This window comes from Pleurodeles waltl, chromosome 3_1 (genome assembly GCF_031143425.1).
Source record: "Pleurodeles waltl isolate 20211129_DDA chromosome 3_1, aPleWal1.hap1.20221129, whole genome shotgun sequence".
NCBI lineage: Eukaryota > Metazoa > Chordata > Amphibia > Caudata > Salamandridae > Pleurodeles > Pleurodeles waltl.
The window spans coordinates 1,313,713,027-1,313,738,724 of NC_090440.1; the positions used below are offsets into that span (position 1 = coordinate 1,313,713,027).

Consider the following 25,698-nt stretch of genomic DNA (forward strand, 5'->3'; position numbering starts at 1 on the left):
CTTTAAACTCATGCAGAAGATGTCAATGGACTCGTCAGTATTTTGGTGAGCCTGTCGAAATATGAATCTCTCATAATCAACGTTGACCATGGGTGCGAAGTGTGCCCGGAACGCTGCAATGAGTGTTAAGTGTGTCTTTGGTTCCGCCTCAATTATTGTTTTGATACACGGTAGATGTCTTTTCCCCCTACGTATACCACCACCGCCCTTTTTTGGTCATCTTCAGTTTTTGTGGCTTCAAAATAGAACATCAGATGCTCCACCCACTCATTCCATCGCGAGGCCTGTGTGGACGGGGCCCCCTCTACTATAAAAGGTTCAATGGGGGGTACTGAGTTCATCTTGTGGCCTCTGAGGGGTTAGTAACTAGTATCTTTGGCAGTTGGCCTTCTTTATTCTTTAGGGGGCTGTCTCTTTAAGAAGAATCAGTGCACTGTTTCTGTAAGATGAGGTTTGGGGGCATGGTTTGTCAGCTTACAGCTGTCCAAGAAGCAGGTGGATGTGCTATATCGAGCCAGCAAGGGGGGGGGGGGGGGGGGGGGGGGGGGGGGCTCGTCGGTGGTTTGCAGGCAGCAATCGGGCAGGCCTTTCTTTAGGCTGGGGCGGGGGGGCGTACCGGCATTCAGATGGCGATTTCATGAGCCCCACAGGATCCTGGATGCCTGCTCTGCAGAATTTTGGGCCACGATACAGACTCCACGGGCTGGGTGTCAACGAGCGGCCGCCACGCCACGTGGAGGTGGGCGTGGCAGAGGCACGAGCACCGCAACAGCACTGAGCGGTCGCTTTGCTCCGTGCAGGTAGGCGTTGCCCACCTTCGTTGCCAGTGTTGTGTCCTGCATCAGGGACCGCACTGCGCGCGTAATTAAGACCAGGACACTCAAAATAGTTTACTGCCAGGGCGCTCGAGCCGGAGGTGCAGGTCTTCCCTCTACGCCCTGTTCCTTCTCTGACCTCACCTCCATCCCGGTCCCACTTTTATTAACTCTTGCATGTTACCCGTGGGCCACACCTATGTATCCTTCAGGATGGGGGTTGCCTGTGCTACACCCCTATCTATTGCATCCCTTTGGTAGTGGGCGTGCTCCCGTTACTTCACGGGCGCAACACTACAACGCTAAGGTCCGGAGCTGCAGTCACAGAATGACAGCTTTAATGGCCTGAGATGCGCTTGTTGATTTCATTTACCCAAATACAGGCTTAAACGCACACATACAGAAACAAGCATCTACAATGCAATGGGTCTTGCATTTTCTAGAGTTAGAGCTATTCGCGTTGTAAGCTCCTAACCTGACTTTTCTTGCCACATAAACTGAAAATTAAAAGTAAAACAGTTTCACATAAGAGAGCCAATTCACAGCGCCATGGCCGCCATGAGCATCAACGCGAAGAGACAGACAAAAGGAAAAATAAGTTTGCTCGCAGTCAAACTTATCAGCAGAAGAGAAATTAGCCATGTAACAGGGGTGATGGCCAAGGCGTAACAAAACGTACCCAAGGAGGGACAAACATAAACCATTTACCTATGTCATCAAAGGAATTTTGAAGGGCAAGCCCACCAACGAGTGGTAGCAGTGGGCATGGTTAATAGCCGAACTACATACCAACAGGTCGTAAAAGCAGTGCTTGCGCGCTACTGTGCTCGACCTAAAAACAGGCATGCTGTATATCATCATGTGCCCCACCTGTATATCCTATCTTGTCCTCTTAGTCTGCTTGCCAGGGAACTTCTATGAAGCCTTATAAAGTCCCTTAGTGCTAGCAGGACCTGCACAAGCATTGGCAAAAACAATAGGTCTCAGCAATGCAAGAGTGACTGGCTTTGTCAATGTAAATGTCTTTCAGCCATGTTGTATAGTACCGTCACAGCACTTTGTTGCCCAGTTTTCAGTTCACAGCAGCCATGAGGCTATACAACATGGCTAAAAGACATTGACAAAGCCAATTGCCCTTCCATTGTACTTTTTAAAATCCGTTTTAGCCACACTGCTAATCATCTGAGCTGCTGTACAGCATGGCTACGAAACATTGCCAAAGCCAATAGCTCACATAAGCTAGATCTACTGGCTTTGCCAATGTTTGTTGAGGGCAGGAGGCTTATTTTTCATTATCAGACATTGACCCAGGAGCAAGAAAGTCAGAAAAGGAAAGAAGCATTGGCAAGGCCAATAGGTCGTGCCTACATGAGATCTTTTTGCTTTGTCAATGTTTTTCTGTTTTTTGTGGAGGTGAGGCACGGGTGGGAAGGTGTTGTTGGTGGGAGTCACAGGTAAGGAACAACAAGCGAGAGAAGACAGTGGAAGGAACATTCTGTCTCAGATCAGGTACCATGTCATCCGTGCACAATGCATCACAATAAACCAGAAGATGTATTTGTGTTGAAAACTTGGACTCAATCTGCAAAAAATGCAAATCTTTCGTTTGGATTTGAAATGGTGTTACTTTTTACGGTTGACAAAGCTACTTAGGATAACCCAAGAGCAGAAGTCTCAGTGTTTCTATTCCCACTGTATTCAGTCTTGGCTATGGTACTTTAAAATAATTGATTTTAATGTATATTGTTCCATATGTTCCTTCCGCATCTGTGCCAACTCTGCTTACTTACAAGGCAGTACCCCTGCTTAAGCAACAATAATCTGTGTATTCTCACTCTAAGGCAAATCATGATGCGAGAACACACCTTTCTCTGTACTCCCCTCCCTTCAAGTGTTTTACCATGAGAATTTAAATCGTTATACATGCGTAACAACAGGCTATAGAAAATGTTGTGCAATCAAAGTGGAGGCTGTACATTTTCTTCTACTTATCTTTCCCAGGGAGAAGAAACCAGAATGTCAGAGGCAGTAATATGTATTTTTTAAACAAGACAAACTGTTTGTGGAGTTCTGCGGCGGTATCTCTCGGTGGTTAGCCCTTTTTAGAGTTGTGTAACAGCTGGGATGGACCTGGTCAACAGTATAAAAGAGGTATGATTTGGTTCAAAGGAGTGCTTCATAATGAAGGAGATTAACCTGCTCTGCAGCAAGGTCCTGCCACTGCCGAAAGCAAATGTGCTAAAAAGCCTGAGTTTTACCTTGGAAAGGGCGGGACTGATAGAATGGAGAGTTCAGTGTGGGAGATATGCAAGCATGCACCGATGACGAGGAAGCATAGATGATGGTGCAAACAGGAAGAAAGCGCCTTTGGTGGTGGATGCTGCACACACAAAGCACATTTTGAAAAGGAATAAAACCATAAACCAATTTTCACAAGATCACATGTTGTTAATCCAATGCCAAAAATCCAACGTTATTTTTATAAATTCCATAAGTCATCAGCTGTAGCCATTGTGCAAGTTGTTTTGGGGATAGATATTTTAAATGCATTATAGTAATTGAATATAATGCATAATGTGGGCTTGTTAGGCAATTGATTTCATAATTTGCAAATCCATTGAAAATGAAAGGGCGTCCTATGATGCAGTCGGACAGAGTGTATTGAAAAAACGTTTTTAAAAAGTGTTAAGAAAATACATTTCATGAATTTACAAATGTCTGTAGGAAGGGGCAGAGCTCATAAAATGTGATGCAAACAGCATCAACAAGCATCAATGAGGGAGAGGGTGGTGGGACGGGTGAAGCACCACAGCAGGATATGGCTAGGGGACAAAAAGAAAGAAAAGAGGCGCCCTCAAAAAAGAGCAGACGTATGTCCTCGGTCTTTGAATGCACAGCAAATGTGATGAGACAGGACAAGATTTACAGGCCTGTTCACAGAGGAGCTTGGAGCGAGTGAAAACACATGTGCACGTTAGGTGCTCTTTAACAAGAAAAAAGTAGTTCCTGAAACAGATCCTAAAATGAAAGAAGTGGAGGGATAGTGTAATTGGTCCATTGACTCGGGGAGGGGTAAACACAGTAAGAGGCATGACAAATACATGCCATCGACAAATGGGGGGAAAGAATATGAGAGCCATGATGGAACAAGCATGTGGGAAGCGAATTGGTGGGCCGAAGCACACAAAGTATATACATGTCTCAAAGAGACAGAAATCTAAAAAAGTATAGTAAAGGTGGGACGGCCAGAATAGAAAAGGCATAGAGAAAGGGAAAATGCGAAAGCAACACCATACTCAAATACGAAGCTAAAAGCCAGAGTGGTCCTTTCAGCTAACTCTGCCTTGGTAATGACCACATTGGATTCACCAGTACTCCACTCATGTGCTCCACGAACTACCTTGCTTCACCCAACTTACACAGATGTCTGGTTTGTATCATAGTGCATGGTCTCTTTAGATTTATTCAGCTCATTCCATGTGAGTGTGATGACCCTTTCCTGTAGGTAAGGGTCGGCTCCTACCTAAAGGACAAGCTGCTGTTATAGAAAATGTTCTTACACCAAGCTAGTCTCCAGGAACATTTTTCTACGCGCTCTACTGCCATTTGTGAACCAATGATGGTGTGGTAAATTCTAGGATGACTAATGGTATGAAAACTGCAGTGGTCAGGGCATCTGGAAGATGGAAATATGATATCTGGGAAATTACATTCATCATTCTTATAATCCATTTCATAAGCAGCCTGCCAGTGAGGGGAAGGATCCATGGAAGATTTCTATCCCCCAGCCAATATCATTGCTCTGAGCAGGGGATTGCCAGAGATAACACTGAGGCCAGAAAGTCCCTTTGATCTCTTTTTAGATCTGCTATATAACTCTTCAAAGTCGACTTCCCTACATAATAGATCACCTATTTGGAATCTGTCCAGAAGTGTCAATCAAGCCAGATCCAACCTCTACACATTACCATGGTACAAAAGCTACTCGATCTTGAACTCAAACTAGGAATAGACAAAAAGACAAAAGAATGATTCTAGGCTCAATGGTTAACACATTCTGTTAAGCTTAAAGACAGGTAGGAACCCTGTAAAGACCCTCTTGAGAACACACATTTACCTTCCAAGAACAGCTGTCAGCATGGCAGACTTGCTGACTGACTACAGTCTGGAAATAGGTTATGTGGCTACAGTATTGAGACTTTATAGAAAAACATACCATCTCAATGAGTCAGAAATGTCCCATAGCCTGTAAAGCCAGACGAAGACTCCAGAGGAACATAAGGTTAAATTATGCACCAGGAAAGGTAAAGGTTCTGAAGAGTGGTCACTTTTGTTTCCCCCCTCAACCGTACTCTTCTGCATTATCTTGTGCATAGAAGCAAAATCAAACTAGTGTGTTGTGAAAAGATTATTACACAGGAAGTTCTTGGTTCCACTGTTTTAAACTGAACTGTTTCCTTCGAATATTAGAAAATGACAATTACAGTATTGGAAAAAATATAAGGACCAATTAAGAATCTGGTGGGCCTGGACAATAAATCAAGACACACCACTGTGAGATAAGCTAGATTCGGAGGTAAAACACAAACAGACAGCAAAACCACTCCCAGCTTCCAACGATGCATTAAAACTCTTCAGTAGCTGCACTCAATCGCGCCATCATGTTGAAAAATTTGATCATCACAGTTTCAATACATTCTGGCATGCTGTAAATGTCACCTGAGGGGTGAATTACATAGGGGCCCCATGGGACAAATGATCAGGAGCTTGTGGGATGGCTGTACGTGCATCTCGATTCACTCCCTGACGAATTTTGAAGGTACTCTGCATTACTATCATCTGTATAGTCGTCTTCGGAACCATTAATAATGGAGAAGGCATACTCATGGACTACACAGACGACACTGCATTGCAAGGGTAACATTATTTGTTACCTTAAGTTTCTGGTTGGAGATGTCAGCACAAACATTTTCTTAAGGCTCTAAAATGTGTACTTAGTATAGGCAACAGATTCTGCTGTTGTTCATGAAGAGTCATGCAACCTGCATTAAATGTATAACACCAATGCGCATAAGACAAAGGCTCATCCTTTTTGATAAGCAGCATACTATAGGCAAAAGTTGAACCATGTTTTTCTTCAGTATTTAAGTAGGGACAAAAATGTTCTGCAGCATTTAAACATGCAATGATCTATGTGAGAAAAGGCAGAAAAATGAAATGTAGCATTTTATCTATACTCTTCACAACGTTATTTTGGACAGGAATATAACCAACTGAACTAGAAAGAATAAAAGGAACAATGGGATCAAAGACAAGTGGTTTAGTACCAGACATCTCAGACCCCAGGAAGTAACAGTGCCCATTTCTAGAAGGGGGTACATTAATATAGCTAGAGTATCCACCAGAAAAAGTGTTACCGAAAATAGTTAACTTGTTCTTTTGAGGAGTACTGCAGATTCTTCAGCTTTAGAACAGATACTAAAGCAGTATCTCCTAAAGTGGAAGGTCTGTGGAGTGGCTTAGATCAAAAAGATGCAGGATTGAACAGGTAAAATGCTCTTCCTGTTGGACCTGATTGTCAAGGTGGTAGTATTTCACGAACGTGTGTTTTAACGCCCACGTCATGGAATGACAGCTATGGAGGACAGGTGTACCACACACCAACGCAGTGGTGGCAGCCTTAGCTCTGGTGGAATGGAAAATTTGTTCTTAAGGAGGATGCTTTTTTGGCTAATGCATAACAGATCTCAATGAAGATGAGAGATTCATTTTCAACATCGCCTTGCCTTTCTTTGCATCCGAGAACTCCACAAAAAGCTGATCATACACATTATGGTTTTTAATGTGTCCCATTAAGAAGCTTAAGGCCTTTTTGAGATCCAGTCAATGGAGACTATCCTATTCTTTCAAGGAGGGGCAAAGAATGCTAGTTGACTGATGGACTGTACAACATGAAAATGAGTCACGATGTTTGGAAAGAAGGCTGCCCGGGTCCCCAGCAAAGTTTAGTCTAGGAAGAAGGTGGTTTGAGCGGTTATACCAAAAGAGCCTGGAGCAAACTCATCCCACTAGCTGAAGTAAACGCAACAAGGAAGACAGTCTTAAGAGTCAAAAAATGCAATAAGCAGCTACACATGGGCTAGAAGGAGGTGCACATGAGGAACATCAAGACCAAGTTAAGGTCCTACTGTGGCATCACAAACGGGTTGGAGAGAAGATGTGTGTTAAACCTTTAATAAACCACATTACAAGAGGTGATCTGAATAAGGTCAGTTGGTCTGGAAAACTCAAGAAGGTTAAAAGGGACGATAAATAACTTTTAATAGTGCCCACTTGAAGACCCTGATAAGCAAAACAGAGGACAAACAATAAAACATTCAACAGTTTAGCTTGTATGTGGTTTGTGTTGCAGACTCCACACAAGACCAACAATTTGTCCCAGAACCCAATGTAAAGGGAATCCTGGTGGTAAGGATGGCATCCACAACCTCAGGTGGTAGATCAGATGCAGTTAACTGCCACCAGTCAATCCCCAGGCACAGAGGTGTAGACTGTGTAAGTTCGGGTGCAGGATCCTGCCCTTTGCTCTGTCAGATGATCTTCCTGAAGCAGTAGCCTGATTGGAAACAGATACTGAGTCCCACACGTTCTAGGTACCACACTCTCCTGCCCAACCTGGACACACTAGGATGACTTGGGCCTCGTTTTTCCTTATTGTCAGTGTTCAGGGCAGGAGAGGCAGCAGAGGAAATGTGCAAAGGAGTCTTATGGCCACTGTAGCTGGAATGCATCTCCTAGGGACAGCCTCATTGCAAACTCCAATGCTCATAAGTTCTAGCCAGGGTTCTCCTAACTGTCGAAAACTGTCCTGTGCCACCTTAGGGCGCAACTGCAATTTGTAATCAGCCAGGCACTACAGACTCAGCTCGCCCACCCTTGGGTTTAAAAAAAATTAAAAACTAAGACCAACGTGGTATCCCTAGCCTAAAACAGCATATGTTCTATGTGGATGCCTTGTCTCGCTCGGTGTGAGTGGGACCATACTAGGAATACTGAAGCTTGGTACCCCTGTCGACTATTTGACTACAGGGACAAGCTCCCTCACCCTCAAGTGGTAGAACTGTTACCCTAAAAAGGCAACAGTGGGCCTCTGATGTGGTGTGAAAAAATACTCACAGTGCATGTAAGGTAGAGTTGCTTGCTCATAAAAAAATAAATTCCAATATAAAATACCAGGGCACTGAATGTAGAGTGCATCCTGCTTAAAGCCCTCGACCTAAGAAGCCACAGGCTAAGCCCTGAAACATTTAGACAATGAATTTAGGGTCAGAGGACTATTATATCCAAAGCTCCCAGTGATAACTGTTTACATATACCCCCCTCAGGCCATTAATAAAAGGATACCTAGGTCTGGTTGAGGTATTTTTAGTTTTTTAGATTCCCAGTCACATAATGTATTTAAAGCGCTCCCAGGAAAAGGGCTGAGACCATCCTGTCTTTTAGGGGCCAGGATGACACCCAATGATGAAGCATGACACTACTAGATTGGGTAAGGGTCTAACTGAAAAAATAATAAATATATTATTTTTATTTCTTGAAGTGGGACAGGGCATCCACAAGGAGCATATACTGTGTTGGTCAAGGGTTACCTCATTGGTCTATATGAAGGTGCTGCCCCATTTTAGGTGGATAGGGCCCTGGTTGAACGCCTCACCTACTGTTTTCATAAGTAATAAAAAATCCCACCAGGTAGTTCACAATCCGGAAAATGCCACAATGGTCCAGACAATTCCAGAGGTGGAGCATGTCTTTTCACAGCACCCCAGACCACATTCCACCCTGCGTTTTGTAGCTGTGCTGTCTGTGTGCACCTGCACCAACCTTCCATAGTAGATGGTAGCAAGGCATTAATCAGGATGCGTCTGTCCTGCAATTCCAACAGACTAATATGTAGATGGACTGCCACTGGAGATAAGGGTCCTGTGATGTTCACCTCCCCCAGATGCCCTCCTCAGCCCAGCAGTAATGCATTCGTACCTCCGTCAGATTTGGGTGGGGCAGAAAGAGGGGACTGCTGCTGGTCCAACAGCAGTCAGACAGCCACCACTGTAGATCTCCTGCAGTCTCCTCTGAAACTTGGATGGAATCTGAGAGGCTTCCTTGGTGCTGGGCCCACATACTTCAGATTTCACTGCAGAGCACAATACTTGCTATTTGGTGTGGTAGACGAGCAGGATGCCAGAGGCTAACTGGCACAAAGCCTTAGAACAGCTCTCAAAGACACAAAACTGGGGTTTAAACATTGGGATCATAGACATAATGCACTGGTACACCCTCATCACTTTCGTGAACAGCTTAAGAGCACTTGTGGAGTCAAACTGAGGCACAGCAAATTGAAAATGCTCCTAGTCTATACTGAACTACAGGTAATTTCTGTGGGAGTGCAGGATATGTATAAGAAAATATGTGCCCTGAAGGTTGAAGGCCACAATCCATTCACCCAGATCGATCCAGGACAGATAGAACCTGGGCTATCAAGGGTATTCTGAATCTGCCTTTATGCAGTATGCTTTATTCGCAAAATAGGACAGAGACGTCTGTACTTCTATGGCACGAGGAAATAGCAGGAGTACCAGCCCATCCCCATCTCCAAAGACGAGACCCTTTTGATGGCTCCTTAGGAAAGCAGTGCTTGCACCTTCTGAAGCAAGATGGAAAGATGCACTTTTGATATCCGCTTTGATGTGGAAGGAAGTTGTGATGGGTCAGAAAGGAATAGAAAGGAATAACCATGCAGGCCTATCTGGAGGAACAATCTGTCAGATGTGATGGATTGTCATCACAGGAGAAAGTGATGGATTCGACTTTCCACTCACTAGATATATACACACTGCTAAGGACAAACTGAAGCAGCTTTGAGGCTGTTGCTGCAGGAAAGGACCTGTATGGTGCCTGCATGATCCCAGTTCCCGACTACGAAAAAGACTAGGTCGACTACTGTGACAATAGCATCATATAGACAAAAACTAGTGGGGAAACTGTCTTACAAGATTGGAGAAACCTAGAGAATGTGCTGTAGTTCTGCTTTCCCTAAACATTCTAAGGAGCAGTCAAGTTATCCACCATAGAGGCAAGACCCATAAAAAGCAATAGCTGTAATGTGGACATTTTCTGGAAACCCTGAAGAGAGGATTCAATACATCGCAATCAAACATCACCTTGGTGCCAAGTGGCCATCCCAAGCAATCGGCCATATCCAGGCCAGCACAAACTAAGCATTTGGCTGCATCATTACCATCTAGAATGGATGGAGCCAGGGAGGCCCTAAAGTTTTCCAGAACTGTCAGCAAGGTCTCTCTGGCCATGTCCCAGTCAAACTGTAGTGACTGACTTCAAGGGCAGGCTGGCCAACAAGAACATTTGTTTCCTTAATGTCTCATTCATCTTTGATTGCATGTCAGGAGGAGTCACTGGGAAAGTGGAAGCATGAACCACAAATCTCTCTGGAGTAGGATGCCAAGTAAGAAAATCAGGGTCACACCTGGAGCAACTTTGGACCAGGTGCTCATCAAAGTTAGTGAGAGCTTTGCTGAATGGATATAAGGGCTCAGAGGAAGCAGGCCTAGGCTGCAAGACTTCCAGAATAGCATTAGTTTTAACTTCAACAGAAGGTATTTGTACGGGCAGCACATCAGCTGCACATTGAATCACCACTACAAAGAAAGTAGTCTCTTTCTGGGTAACAATTAACTTGTATTAGGGGATGTATCAACACCACTAGCCTCCTGTAGATCCATATATATAAACTGTAATCGAAGTGCAGGGACTAATCTCCCCCATTATCACCACTCTCATCTCCAGGAGGTAAACTCTATTGAAAATCTAAACTAAGAAGGTGATGGGGCTTCCGAGGAAGACACTGTAGCAGTGGCTACTAATGTCTGAATCAGAGTGTGCTGGAACGGATTCAGAGCACGAACTTGGTTGGAGTGAAGATACATTTGGTTCAGGGTTGGGCAGTGGATTCGGCATTGCATCCCCCTCCGGTGACGTCAGTATAAAAGAGGGACTGGCATAGGTCTCTGCACCAGAACTTAAGTCAGTGCAGGACCCAGGGTGAACTTTAGAAGCTCAGACAGACTGGAGGACAAATCTGCCAGTGGTAACCTGACTGGAGGCCCATGCGAATCCTTGGACAAGAAGGAATGCCAGAGGGAGATCAAAAAGTGCTAAAAATACACAGTACAGCCTCCTTTAAAGGCCTTGACTTGCTTCAGCAATGCGGAGGGCTATAATACCAAGCGGTTAATCAGGATCAATTGCATAATCGACTCCTCTAGCGGGGATTGGGAGAAAAACATATTGGCACCGTCACACCCTCAAAACTTATCTTTCAACTAAAAGAGGCAAGATGGGGTCAAGTCCCACTTTATATTATTGTGTTGCCTCTGCGACTTATACTTCAACTTATTAGATGATTTCAAGCATAAAGAGAATCTGTCTTAGGGCCGGGCTTGAGAGCGGGAGATTGTCTTCACCCTCGACTTGGAGCAGGAATGAAACTTATGCAAAGCCAATGGATTTCTTTTGATGTTCAGCAAAGTACAGTTTTACTTCATGATACTGGATCACTTTCAGGTGTTTGAAGGCAAATTCTTCACAGGACTTGGAGTTGTGCCCCAAGCCCAACCAAAGCACAACTTGCGCAGGTCTGTCACCAACATCTGCTTCTGACAGTCACAACACGGTTTGAACCTTGTAGTTTTAGGTGCAAACATGGTTCCCAGGTATCAATAGGAGTAGCGTTCCAGGTACAAAGGTGTGGAAAAAAGGAACTGACTTAAGCGCTTAAGGGTGGCATTTATATGCAGCTTCCCTCCATCACTTCTGGGGAAGAACAAAGCCAGCGTGGAGATACACTCCACCACCTAGCATCACCCAGGAGCACTGTTGTGAAATCAAGACAGCGGATGCTCTAAAGGTGAGGAATCTGTGATTAGAAGTATCCATCAGGAACACATGTTTGTGAACAGCATATCTTTTAATTTCTAACAATAGGAAGGCAATAAATGAAGTGTCTTACAAGATGTATAAAACCTGACACAAAGAAGTCCAGTTATTTGGCGCAAAACACCACTGGAGCCATGAGAAGTGGAAAGACACACTATGAAACAGGGCAAATAGATTGTATTCAACAATAGTAAAAGACTGACTAGGTTTAATTACCTTGGCTACACATGTGAACAAACTTCAATATTTGTCGGATGGATACTTGCAGCCCATACCAAATGGCATCCTGCAGAGACATGTCACCAAACGCTTACCATAAAAAAAACTGATTTTGCACTATTTCTATATTTTCTCTTTGATCTCATTCTGTCCATACAGGTTGAGCTGATCCTAAAAAACTGTCAATGTAAATAAGATATTTAAATGCACTTACATGGTGCGTAGAACATTACAAGCATAGGCCGATCCTCCTTCTTCAGCAGCCTTCTGAAATCCTAGGATATAAAATGTAATCAGTGCACATAAAATACATCTACTTTGGAAACAGGTCATCGTCAATTAGAGAAAGCAATCCAGGGAAACACTTGTAATAAAGAGTATTTATTGAAGAGCACATCACGAGCGTGGTGACTTTCCTGCTGGCCAAGCATCAACAGCCACCAGTTGAAAAGTCAGCATGGAACAATCTTGTTTAGAAACCTACAAAGGTTCTAAACCTACAGAGTCCTATATCAATTCAATATAACACGAACGTTTTTTGATGGCATTATGAATCTCACATTTAAAAAGATATTTGAAGTGAGCAGCACAAAAAGGTGACCTTTTTTTGCCTAAACTGGACAAGCCTTGTACAGAATGGTAACTTGCAGACCATCTAACAAGGGCGATTCCAGTCAGGAAATATGATTGCCGCAATAAATATTTTGGAGAGAAAATTGCATATAATGGTTCCAAATGGGGTTCTTATTAATTTATCATACTAAACATGTTTCCTGTAGCAGTTCTTAATGTCCGTTAGAGAGTATTTATGGTATACAGCCTTAACAACTTGCAATTTACACTTTTCAGTCTTATATATGAAATATTCGGAAAGGAGGGTCTAAAGAGCAGACTACCTACTCTGATGGGTTAGTCCCACAAATGACAAATTTTTTGAGTGGTACAAAGAAACAACTTTTCAAATTTTACTAAGTCTTCAATTAATGGGTACATCAAAAAATTCTAAATGAACAACTTTGTCAACACGCTAACATACATTGTGATGTGATCAGGTTTCATATTAATGTTTTTTTTTAAAAATAGTCAATCAATAAAGTAATTACAATAAATACTGTAATGGACTTTTTCGATTATATCGGTCATACCAGAAGCCTAGCTTCGATTATAGCTGGAATGCTGGAATTTGCAGCATAAGAGAAGGCTCCACAATTTCCACTTCAAAAAGGTTTAATTAGGTGCTTTGCATTCATAGGAGAACTCCCATCTTACACACACATTTTTTATTGATTGCTGCCCTTCACATAATAAGGACTACAGCAGAGTAATGCCTCTCAATGATGGTGCAGACTAATTCCAATGTAGTATGTTAGCAACTTCATCCCATTTTGTTGTAAGGTTTCTTTCCCAACTCATCTCAGGAGACCTAAACACTCACCCAACATCTTGCCTAGTTTATGCGGGCCTATAGTACGCAGGGGTGTAGCTTCAGGGGTGGTGTTTCAGGTGCTAACCCCTCCCCCACTAATAAAGCTATTTTCTGATAAATAATTGGGTACATGGCTTTCAGTCAGGGATGGTGATGTGTTGGTCACATTTCACCAGGATTTTTTACATACAAGTAAACAAAAATGCACACCCAATCTCTCCCTCTCCGTTTCGAAAGTCGTTAAAACAGTTGGGTATTTCACAATGTATTGTTTTTTCTCTAACTTAGTATCACATCCAAATCGCATTCCTCTCCCTTTACACTGCTCTTTTAGCCCTTTTTCATGCACCCTGCTTGTCGTATAATGCATGTTAACATTATAACCAGTTTGATTGTTGGAAAATCTGAAGTTCACAACCCCCAGCCACCCAATCGTACCGACCAAGATAGTATGTTGCTGGTTACTGGCTACTGGCCGATAGACTGGCTAACATGCTAACAGTGAGAGAAAATGACCTTCCATGTTTGCTCAAAGCAGTGCCTGGTGTTGCTAAAGTAGACCAGTTGTCTGTTTCTCCGAGACGTGTTTCTTAACAGAAGACTAACCCTCAGAGCAAATATGTGCGTCACAACATATATTTAAAACTTTATATTTGAAGGCAACGGGGTGCTGTGTATTCCCATCCATGTGCAGAATTAAGAAAAGCATGCGAAAGAGACTGGTTATCTTTAATTCGAAAATAAATCGGTGTAAAAGGTATGGAGTCTACCGTAAGATCAACAGGCAGGTAGGGATGGAAAGAAGGAAACATCCACATTCACTGCCTTTTAACCATCCAGAGGCTGAAACGTGACTTCTGCTTCCTTCATCAGGATGTGCACCCTTCGGTGACAAGTTATTTTTGCGTTGCCTTTAGCACTCTGAATTCTGTAAATCAAAGGTTTTGGTGTCAGCAGGCAAGGTGTGATGCTTAGTTTCTTATTCATTGTTGAACAGGGAGTTCGGCTTTAGGAGTTTTTCCATTTTTAGCCTTTCCACACATGATGGCACCCAATACAGATACATTGTCTCGGTTGAATATAAATATCCATGGCTTTGCTTCAGCCTGGCTTTTCTACATGAAGTAATAACATTGTTTTATAATGCACTTGCTATTGACATTTTACAGTTTATTAGTGCTGTAAATAAACGTTGCTATATTACCTCTTACAAATGTACTCAACCTATCAACCTACCAATCCTGGATTAATGAAAAGGTTTAATTAGCCCTATCGTGGGTCATACTAGCAACCCACACATTTAATTGAGCTCTCAATGATCATTTTAGTTCCTAACTATCGTACCATGGGGGTCCTTTGTAGGACCTACTTCTTCGGTGCTTGTCGAAAAGATGGTCCATTGTAAGATCCCCACTATACCCTACTATACCCTACCGCAGCTCTCTGGTAAGCTAGTGCAACAACTGATGACAGCTTATTCTTGGGCAGAAGATATAGGACGATGGTAATTCTCAGGGCAAGCAAAGATTTTACGGAATTCCCATTTTGTCTGGCACCTACTTCCCAGATTAATTACTAGATGATTAGATTACAAATGTGATTTGCTGTAAAGTACGTTAAGAGTAGTTATGACCTGATCTTATGACTCATGCTGCTTTAATGGAGTAATGCAGGTGCGAGAAAATCATAATATTTCAGTTAAAAAAAAGACTAATCATGGAAAATATCTTGTTAACAATTTATTCTGCTAAAGTGAAGTGGGCTCAACTGCCTAAGCGTATGCACTTTTGTGCTAAACTATCCTCAGTTAAGCTACTGGAACATACTTTTCAGACTCTTAACTTTCTTTTTTCCCAATATATATTTTTATTTTCATGTAAAAACAGAAAAGGGTGGGCAGGAGCAAGATACTGTACATAAATAATGATTAGCAGACCAAAAATACAATCCCAAATTCATGGACAACATGAGATAGGTATGAGTACTAACTAAAAGATAAAGCAGAATATTATACTGCCCCCATTCTCGAAGCATTACTATTGCCTAGCCCAGCCCAGCCCATACCAAAATCAGTGAATGAACAGCTCTTCATAAAATGCATAGCATACAGTATCATGATAGTGCAAGCAAAAAAAACAGAAAGGGCAAGTGCCTGAGAAGAAGCAGACCAATCGGATTACTGGCTAAAAAATAACGGAGAATATAATAGCCGTAATTATTCAGAGGAGGGGGGTGACATAGTACACATCGCACAATATTATAATAGAGCAGATACCAAGGAAAAAAGTGTGAGTGCCTGGGGATAATAAAAAAAATCAAATACATGGATAACGGGCAGAGCCTTTGTAGCAATTACCATACAAAAAACGAATTCACACTCTACATCCACCTAGTAGAAGGAGCCCATATCCGACCCCCACGTCTTAGAGCCTTCCACGCTTTACACCCATATAAATTAATCTCTAGATTATAGATTGACAACAATCTGGACCTCCATTCTGCAAATGTAGAGGCCCCCGAGTTTGCCATGCAGAAGCCATCCACATACGTGCCACTGAAATGGCAAGACATACAAAATCTGACTTTCTATACAAGATCAAAGTGTTAGGAGAGTCATTTACCACCCCTAATAGGATCATCGCAGAGGTAATTTGCACATGTTCCCCAATGACCGACCGATAAAAGAGCCAATATCTCGTAAAAAGGGGGCCAGAGTCAGATATGGAAAATATATACGCACAATGTCAGCTTGATTGGCTCCGCATCGATGGCATCTACTATCAGACCTCTTGCCCCATTTAAGCATTTTAGCTGGGCTATCATAAATATGAAACATGGTTTTGTAGTGCTGACTTTTTAACCCCACTGTAATCAGCACTTCACTGCTGAGATCTAGTGACTCTTGAAGAAGTAATCCTTCAATCCAGAGTCTACTCTCCTATTTAGCATTTTGAGACTCCAGATTAAGTGACAATTCTTGTACTAACAAATAATAAATTGTCCCAGTTCTGGATACTTTATCAACAGCATTCACCACTAAAGGGATTCACCTGGGTGAGAATTGGTTATTATCCAATTTAATAAGAAAGTCACCAATCTGGAGAAACTTAACAAAATCTGCCCTGGCTAGACTATACGTTTCTTGAAGCTCACTAAAAGAAAGCATCTGCCCCTCGTTAAAAAAAATCCTCCAACGCCATGTTCCCATTCTGTGTCCATCGTCTCCATACTGTATGATGAAACAGCTCAGGTAAGGCCAGTGAACCCCACAGAGGTGTGTAGTAATTGAACTTCCGGATTCAACTACCCTCTCGACCAGTCACCAAACCTTGCATGCCCTGTATAAAATCTCAAGCTTTGTGTTTTGGAATAGCTCGGCTTCATGTTTTTCAGGAGCCAGCCTTGGCTTTCATATCCAATATTAACCCATAAAATGATGGAGATTCCACCGTGTTTAAAATCCGCACACTACCCATAATCAGTATACTGAGATGTTGGAACATACAGAACCAATAATAGAGTGCGAAACTGGGGACAGCCCAGTCTCCACGGTCCTTAAGCAATACCATCAATTTAGAGGCTCTTCTGGGCTTTTTAAATTCCCAAAGGAAACTATAACAAAAACTTTCAAATTTAGCTAGCCCAAACATGCTAATCTCCCAAGAGTTAGCCCTGAATATATACAAATAAATATAGCAACTTAGGTAAAATTATACTTTTCAACACTTTACACCTCCCTACCAGTGAGAGGTGTAAATATATAATTTTCCAAAGATCCTGGCTTATCCAGCCCAGAAGAAGAGCTGAATTCAAACTAACCAAATGATCTACATCTGATGAAATCCGCAACCCAAGATACATGGCTTCCTCCACTCGTCAAGGCTCCTCAAAGTGGGTTTCTTTTGTGCATAGGGCCTGTGTTGTTGCCAAATTGAGTTTAGAGCCAGAATATGCCCCAAAAGGCGACTTCTTTTTCTATCTCCACTAGGGCTATTGAGGATATACAGGTAATCACTGCTATGTCAACTGTGTAGGTCAGCACCTTTTTTTTGACGTGATTCACCTCCACTGGGCAGATCTGCGGGTTCCCCTCTAAAATTGTAATAAAAGGATCCATATAGAGAGCGAATAGTTGTGGAGAGCACGGCACACCCTTGCCTCATCCGTCTCATTATCAAGATTCTTTCGGACACGTTCCCTATGATTCAGAGACTTGCACTTGGGGTTTGATATAGGGCCAAAATCCCTGCCACTCAAGGACTGCCCATAAATAATCCCAGGACACCAGAACAAAAACTTTTTCAGCATCTAACAACACCAAGCCCATTTCTGTCTTAGTGGTTTCAGTGATGCAGAATAGTGCACCTGCCCTTCAAATGTGGTACCGTCCCCCAACCCAGGACAAAGCAATGTTGTTGACGTGATACTAAAGAAGAAATAACCCTGCCTGGGCAAATGGCCAGCACATTAGCATATATTTTAGCATCACAGTTAAATAAAGAGACTGGTCTATATAACCCTGGGTTTAAAGGGGGTTTCCCTTTCTTCCTAAATACTACAATATTAGTTTCCTCCCAAGAGAAAAGGAGCTCCCCTGCCCGAGCTCCCAAACAAATTGAGAGCATATCCTGCTTAGTTTCCTGAAAAAGGATCTTATGTAGTTCCAAAGGTAGGTTACCTGGCCCTATAGCTTTCCCCATAGCTAATGAGTTGATTGCCTCTTCAACTTCATCAGCTGATATTAATGCCTCCAAGGATTTTTATCGATTGCACTTAACATCTTACCATACCCTGTCATGGGGGGGAGTGGTCTCGTCTGAGTAAAACTTTTGACATAAGTCTCTAAAGACCTTGATTATTTCAGCTGGAGAATAAAATTTGCACTCTAGAGTCCTGTACACCCTTTATCCCTCTTTCAATGTCCTTCTGCCTAATACATAACGACAAGTGCCAAGAATATTATAGTGGAGGGTGGCAAGATGGCAGCTGTGTGAGGATGGTCTACCAGACCCTCCTCCTCTAAGTTGGCTCAGATCTGGTACTGCATCCCCCCAGTCTTGATGAAGGATGTATGCCAGTGATGTTAAAGGTAGCACTGAATTAGCAATGTAACTCTTACCATTGCCACTGTAAATGTGATGGAGTTCTGTACTCCTGAGGTGGCATTGGCGTTGATGTTGCAAGCCTCACTGAGTGCAGGTCACCAGCAGAGGCCAAGGCTTATTGCAGGTTTTCTGTTTTAGATGCACCAACAAAGACGACAAAGCCGGAAAGAACAGACAAGCCCTGTACTGGAGACACCCTTGCCGGGGGAGTTGGAAGGGCAGAGCAACAGAGCAGTGTGGACGGCACTGGGAAGCTCGCTACCAGAACAAGTTCTACAGGTTTACAGCCCACAAAGCCTATGAAGACTAGTACTTTGCCTAGCAAGTTGATGACATTGATAGCACTGCAGCAGCAGATTTCTTTAAAAAAAAAAAAACAGCCCGAGCTCTGGGGGCTGATGTAGCTGCAAAGGATGGCAATTTGTTCTTGAAAGCTCAGACCAAGTCCGAGTCTGATTACCCCCAGGAGAAACACTGGCTGTACAGGAGGCAACAGATATTCCGCTCCCAGAACTGCAACGTATGGATTTCGATATTGATACTGTCGCAACAGTGAGTACCTGTCCAGAATCCCCAAGGTGCCACCTGCGTTATCTGTCAGCATCCCCAGGGATTAGGGTTAAATCATATCTCTGTTCTTGGTTAAACCTTCATGTTTCTAAGTAAACATAATGTGCTGTGTTAATCAATTGGTTTTATCAATGCTTGTTTTACCAATGCTTGTCTGCTAATGTGAGCAGGTGTAGACATGTGCTTCTAATTGGGTGTGGTGTAGACATGTGCTTCTAATTGGGTGTGGTGACTCATCCACATGTGGAAACTCAACTGCTTTCCTGATTGGCTATAAATAGCAGAGTGAAGCATGCCTCCCTGTTTGGCTTTGTTTTGCTTCCTGATCTCAGCATCTGATTTGGCAGTCCAGCCCCTGCTGTCATCCTCGTATTCAGGACTTTTGAGGCAATTCTTTTCTTCGTTCCTGTACCAGCTGACACCAGGCATTCCTCCAGCACTCAGGAAAAGACTGCAGCTAAGTGACTAATATTCTCCAGGGAGTTTGTTTTTTGAGTGCCACGCTTTCCTAGAACAGCTGGTGTATTTCAGACCTCGTATTCTGGCAGAATGCTTATCTTGAAGAGATAAATGCATTTCTGAACATTCTACATTATTATTATTGTAGTTACTTGCCTAAATGTGCTTCAGGAAATCTGCTTGAGCTCAAGTACTACAAAAAGTGACAGTGCAATTTTAAAAGAGGATTTACGTGACTTTTCTTTCTCTAATAGCATAACTCTTAGATTTTAATTGCGTCATTCATGCCTGTGTTTCAGGCTTGAGGAATTTGTTTTTGAAGGGTTTTTCACACATATAGTGAAACCAAACCAAACTGTGCCACCCTAACTGTTTAAACCCAGAGTGGTCATTTGAATTTCTTGGATTGTTTTTGTTCCTTTTAGTTTAACCCTATGCATGCTGGAAAGTTATTTGTGATATAATTAATGCCCTTGTTTGTCTTTCTTGTGCATGAGAAGTGCAACCACAGTTCTAATTGTAGTTTGCAACAGTGAATCTCTGTGAAGCCAGCCCTAGTGTCACAGTACTTATTGTTATGGTACTCAGTTTGGGTTTTTGGTAATGCAGTGTTAGTAATTGTGGCAACTGTTATTATTATCCAAGGAAAGTGCTGGAGCATCCCGGTGTTCTTCTACCACTCCCGTGCCCATATCAGAAAGAGAGATTCAGTTTCAAGAAAGTTGAGTGCACTAACTCTACTATCACTCTGTCAACAATGACCTGCCCCCCGAAGATAGAGGGTGCCTGGCTGGACCGCCATGACGTGGCAGTGTTTTGTCTCTTTCTCTTCCACTCCCCCTTTCCTTTTGGGACACCTGCCGAGGTTTCTGTGTCCACAGAGAAGTGCCGAGAGGTGTTCCAGGAGGTTGGGGGAGCATACCATTGCCCCTGCAGACATCCTGCTTTTCAGGTGAGTGGCTCTGTCTCGACAGTACCCTGGGTAATACTCCCGATAATGCTGATTTAGACCTAAAAAATAAAGGGGTGGCTCACAGCCAACCAATATTGACAGTTATTCCTAGTGAATCTGCTAGTGGCAATGTATTGAACCACCAGGATAATGAGGCTAAGGCTAATGGTGCTTCAGTAAGGACGAGCTGTGGCAAACCTGTGTAACTCAGGGAACCCAGGAGACACACTAGGTGGTGCCAGAAAAAAATGCTCCAAGAATCTTGCCCAGGGCTTGGATGGTAAAACTGATAAGAGACAGAGGCTGGAAAATACGCATCAGTCCCAAACTCCCACAGGGTGATTCTGAAGCTGGGGAGTATGTTTTTCCCTCTCACATCAGTCAGACTGGTGCGAAGGAGACATAGAATTCTTGAAGGCAGTCTGCAAGAGGGGGACAAAGGGGAGTCTCTTCAGCATGTAAACAGTTTGAAAGAGGAGGATGAGACTCTGACATAAGAGAGTGCAGCAACAGAACAGAGGCATGCTTTACAGTTAAGAAAAAGACATTTCAGAACCAGCAGCAGAGCAGTGACATAGCTCATGTGGGCACTGGCCTAAAATGGGACTATTCAGCTGCCCCCGATCTTGAAGGAAAATGTAGTAGGCAATACGGGGGTCTGGACTATCTGGTCAGCCTGATGGGGTCACATTGGAAGCAATCTACCAGGGTATCGTTGCACATGCGCAGAAACCAAGGCAGACAGCTGCAAAGCCCAGGCAGCTAATAGGAAACTTCATGGGGATATTTGCAGGGTTAAGACTTGTGCTGAATTTTCTCAGAGGGGCTGAGGTGGAAAAAAGAGTGGTTACACTGGAGAGTGAGGTAGCAGCATAGAGTAACTAAACCGAGGCAGCTGAACCACAAATCATGCGTATCAACTGGACTTTGGAAGAATTCGAGAACAGAATGTGGTGTAACAACTTAAGGGTGCTGGGGGTTCCAAAAGGGGTTGAAGGAGCAGATACTCACAAATTTATAGTAGGCTTGTTTCGAAGTGCTCAATGGAACTGGGATGTGGAAGTCCAGTGAGCCCATAGATTTCCTCTCAAACAGCAACCTGAGCATATGCAGGACACCGGCAAGCCACTGGCAATCTTGATATTCTTAGGATTTTGTTTTTTTACTAAGGCAGGCTATCTTTTAACTTGCCCGCCTGGATAAGAAACACACCCATGAGGGGTACTCTTTTTTGTCTGGCCTGACTTTTTCATGCCACATTGAAGAGACGATGGTGTTTAAGACAGTTGATACGAATGTTTCAGGACAAAGGAGCTCAAGCATTCTTGCTGAGTCCAGCCAAGTTAAAAGTAATGGTTTTAGACAGAGTGCACATTTCACTTCAAAAGTTATAGCAAGATAAATTATTGACGGCCTAAAGTCAGGGTAGTTGTATTCTGGTAGTCATAATGTATATAATTTTCACGGTGGTTTAGGAGTCGTTTGTTGATGACATAACATGGATGATGAGTTTAAAAGGATGAAACAGTTTAAATTACTATGGTTGATTTGGGGATTGCCTCATTTTTCTTTTGGTTGATTTGTCTATCGAATAGCTGGGAGGGTGGGCACACTATAAGGGTGTTATTTTTTTGTTTGTCATGAGTCAGACATGGGGAAGAACATACACCATCTACAGACCTGGTTGGTCCAATTGCCCTCAGTGGTGGGATCGGGTGGGATGCGGCAGGGGTGTGATTGAGGGGCTCGCAAAGGTGGGGGCGTAGGCAGGGCACTGGTTTTCAGTAAAGCAGACAAAGGCAGGGTGTTGGAGGTTGGGGAATGATGTCAGTATTTAATTGTTGCTTTCCTGGTTGTTTAGTATTTGGGTAAAGAAGCTGGCTAATTTGAGTAAGCTGAGTTTTCTGATGGTGCATTATGGTTCAGTCAATGTTTGTCCAGAGTGATGGGTAGTAATATTTGCAGCTGCATGATTAATATCAGCGGACTGAATGGTAGGGCCAAGAGGAGAAGGACAGCACTATGTCTAAGGTTGATGAAACCGGAAACATATGCATCCTGGAATCACATATACTTTGCGGAAAGAGGGCATTTTTTGCTGATTTGGGATTTTCACTCTTAGCCTCTACGCATCAGGGCTTAACCTCCAGGGAAGTGGCTATTCTTGCTAAACAGTCTAACATCTCATTGATTTGGAGTGGTACTGATAAATAGGGCAGGTGTGTCATCTTGGAGTATCAATTGGGGGGGGGGGGGGGGTTTACACTGTGCTTAATGTATGGGTCGAATCAGGATGGAATTTATGATGCCCTTAATTTTTTTTAATGTGGAATTATCTTCTTGGCCAGCTCTTCTCATTTTATATGGGGATTTTAACATACATTTAGAGATCAAAAATGTTTTATTAGGAATCCAAGCATATACTTGCAGAAAACCACTACATTTGAGGGCACTTCAACGACTGGTTCAGGATCACAAGTTGGTAGATATTTGTGATGAACATATGGACCCGGACCCAGGATACTCTTTTTTTTTTTCTTCGGCGCATAATAAGCTGGTGTAGCTAGATTATGTTTTGTCTCCACTATGCTCTGCAACTAGGTAACAGTTGAGAGATGTCCTAGTGTTCTCTCAGACCATAACCCATTGCTACTGGAAGTACCAGTCACAGGCTTTATTAGACCATGAACCAACTGGACTTTTGACAGGAAGCTGCTCTTTAATGTGGAGCATGTAGCGCATATGCATCATTGGATGGGGCATTCTTAGCCATTAATATGGGTACAGCCACAGAACAGATGGTTTGGGGCACCTTGAAAGCTGCTATCAGGGGAGAAACACTGAGCTACTCCCTATCTAAGCAAAAGCAGAAAAGCAGTGAGATTCAAGGTCTTTATGTCACCCTGACATCGGCTGAGAAACAGCAAATAAAGTTAATGGCTGAGAAACTTGATAGTACTGAGATCCAGCAACTGAATGCAGTGTTAAAAGTCAGAATTTTGCAGCATTTCGGAAGGGAGACTGCTGCTAAATTTCAGAATCATAAGACAGAGAGCTGTGAGTTCAGTGAAAATGTAGACTCCTAACTTTCTACTAAGATAGCCATTTTCATTTGCTGTATTTTTGTATTATTAGATTTCATTTTTAAAAAAGATTTGTTATTACAACTATGTTCAGAGTTACCTCAATCTTGAAACCCAATTATATGATTTTATTACCTTTTGAACAGCTATTTTTCCATGTGCACATGTCAAAAAGTGTAACAATGTTGGCCTCACAAAGTTTTAATTGATGAAATCCACAAGATCTCAATATTTTTCTAAGGTCAATTTGGTAACAGTATGGTATTCTTTTTGTAATTGTATTAATATTTAGAAATCACTATCTCTGGTGATGCTTTGACATCTTTTACAATGGGTAGTGCCCTACCTCAGAACCCAAGGTTAGTGGGTTTGTGGGTTAGTCCAGTGCTAATGGTTACATTTATTCAAGCTTTATCAGAGTAGATATGCAAGCCCACTGGCTGCTTTGGCAGCATCTAACCTTGAGCTACCATAACAAGAGCTTCCAAACAACAAAAATTACAATAATAAGTATTCTAAAGTAAAGCTGTGCTTACAGTGTAACAGACCGAGATTCCTAAACTGTGCTTTGATCAACCAACAAAGAGACATCAAGCTGTAGGCAATGTCCTCTGCTTGCCAAAAATAAAAATCGAAAACCCAGTCACAAAAATAATATGGAAAAGTTTTTTAAAAAGTAAAAAAAAAAAATGGAAAAACACAATAGCCACTAGTATGAATTAAAAAACACCCTTTAGCATAATTTTACCATTTATCCAAAAAGCACTGGCAAAGTCAATGGGCCTTGTCTTGGCAAGCAGGTTTAATGGTAATATTTCATTGCAAGCATATGCCACACAAATAATAAGAAAAAATAAACAAATGTGTGGACATATGCTCACAATTAAATTAACATTACATATAGAGAACCATATCTGTGCTTCCTAGCACACAGGTGTACTTCAAAGAGGTATAAAAAAAAAACTTTTCAGATTTATTGCTGTTGAGGAATCTGAGTGGATTGATTACTTATCAGACATTTATCAGAATCCTGTGGGGTCGTCCCCTCAATTGACCACTGAGAAACCTACTTTTTCTAGTCCACCTGCAAGCCTAAGAGAGATTTTATTCACAGTGGGGCAGGTGACTTTGGTGTTAGTAGCTAGTAAAGGCAGAAAGCCCCATGATCTAGATTCAATCCCTGTGAACCTCTATAATGCCAATATTCCCCTGTGGGCACCGCTGCTAATTCTAGTTTTGAAAGAATGTGCTAGTGCTGTTTTTTTAACTAACTGGTCAGAATCCCTCATAGTGCCAGTGTATACGAAGGGGGACCTTCTTAATCCTGCTTGCTACCATCCAATATCCTTATTGGTTTCAGTGGTGAAAGTAGTGGGGAGTGTGTTTCTGAACAGAGTAGAGGATTGGGTTGATTCAAAGGGGGTCTTATCTGACCTTCAGTATGGGTTTCGTTCTGGTATCGGCACAATCAAACAGGGTCTTAATCTGGCACAAATTGTACGGAAATATACAAAGATTAAAAATAGCAATCTATACCTGGCCTTTGTAGATTTATCATCTGCTTTTGAATGTGTGGTTCACAACAGGTTATGGCACATAATGATTGACACTGGAGTGGATCCTTCCTTAATTGATTTTTTGAGGTACCTGTATGCGTATAGTACATCCATGGTTAGATACAGGATTAAGGGAGAGTGCACATGTAAATTCTGCATAGAGAGAGGAGTGAGGCAAGGCTGCATATTAGAACCCTTTTTATTTACGTTAGATATTAATAATTTAGGGCAGACTATGACTAAGCATTGTATCGACCTCCCTCATGTTGGGCATCACCCAATCCTGGCCCTCCTCTATGAGGACAATACTGTACTAATGGCTTAAATCCCTATTGGCTTACAATGCTTGGTGAAAAACGTTGTTAATTTTATGCATAATTGGGGGCTTTCTATTAACAAGGGAAAAACTTTTGCCATGAAGTGTGGTAGGTAGAAGGCCAGTAAAATTCAGTAACCCGTTTATTGAAGGCACCCATATCAACCTTACAAAACTTCACTTACTT

The 25,698-nt window shown here is 42.5% G+C and overlaps 1 protein-coding gene across 1 annotated transcript in view; it reads right to left on the minus strand.

Moving 5' to 3' along the window:
• Positions 1-25,698, minus strand: part of PDIA5 (protein disulfide isomerase family A member 5) — an 828,396-nt gene that overhangs the window by 466,973 nt on the left and 335,725 nt on the right. Inside the window, exon 7 of the mRNA XM_069224665.1 lies at positions 12,259-12,319. Coding sequence (XP_069080766.1) covers positions 12,259-12,319 — 61 coding nt within the window. The remainder of the gene's footprint in view (positions 1-12,258; positions 12,320-25,698) is intronic.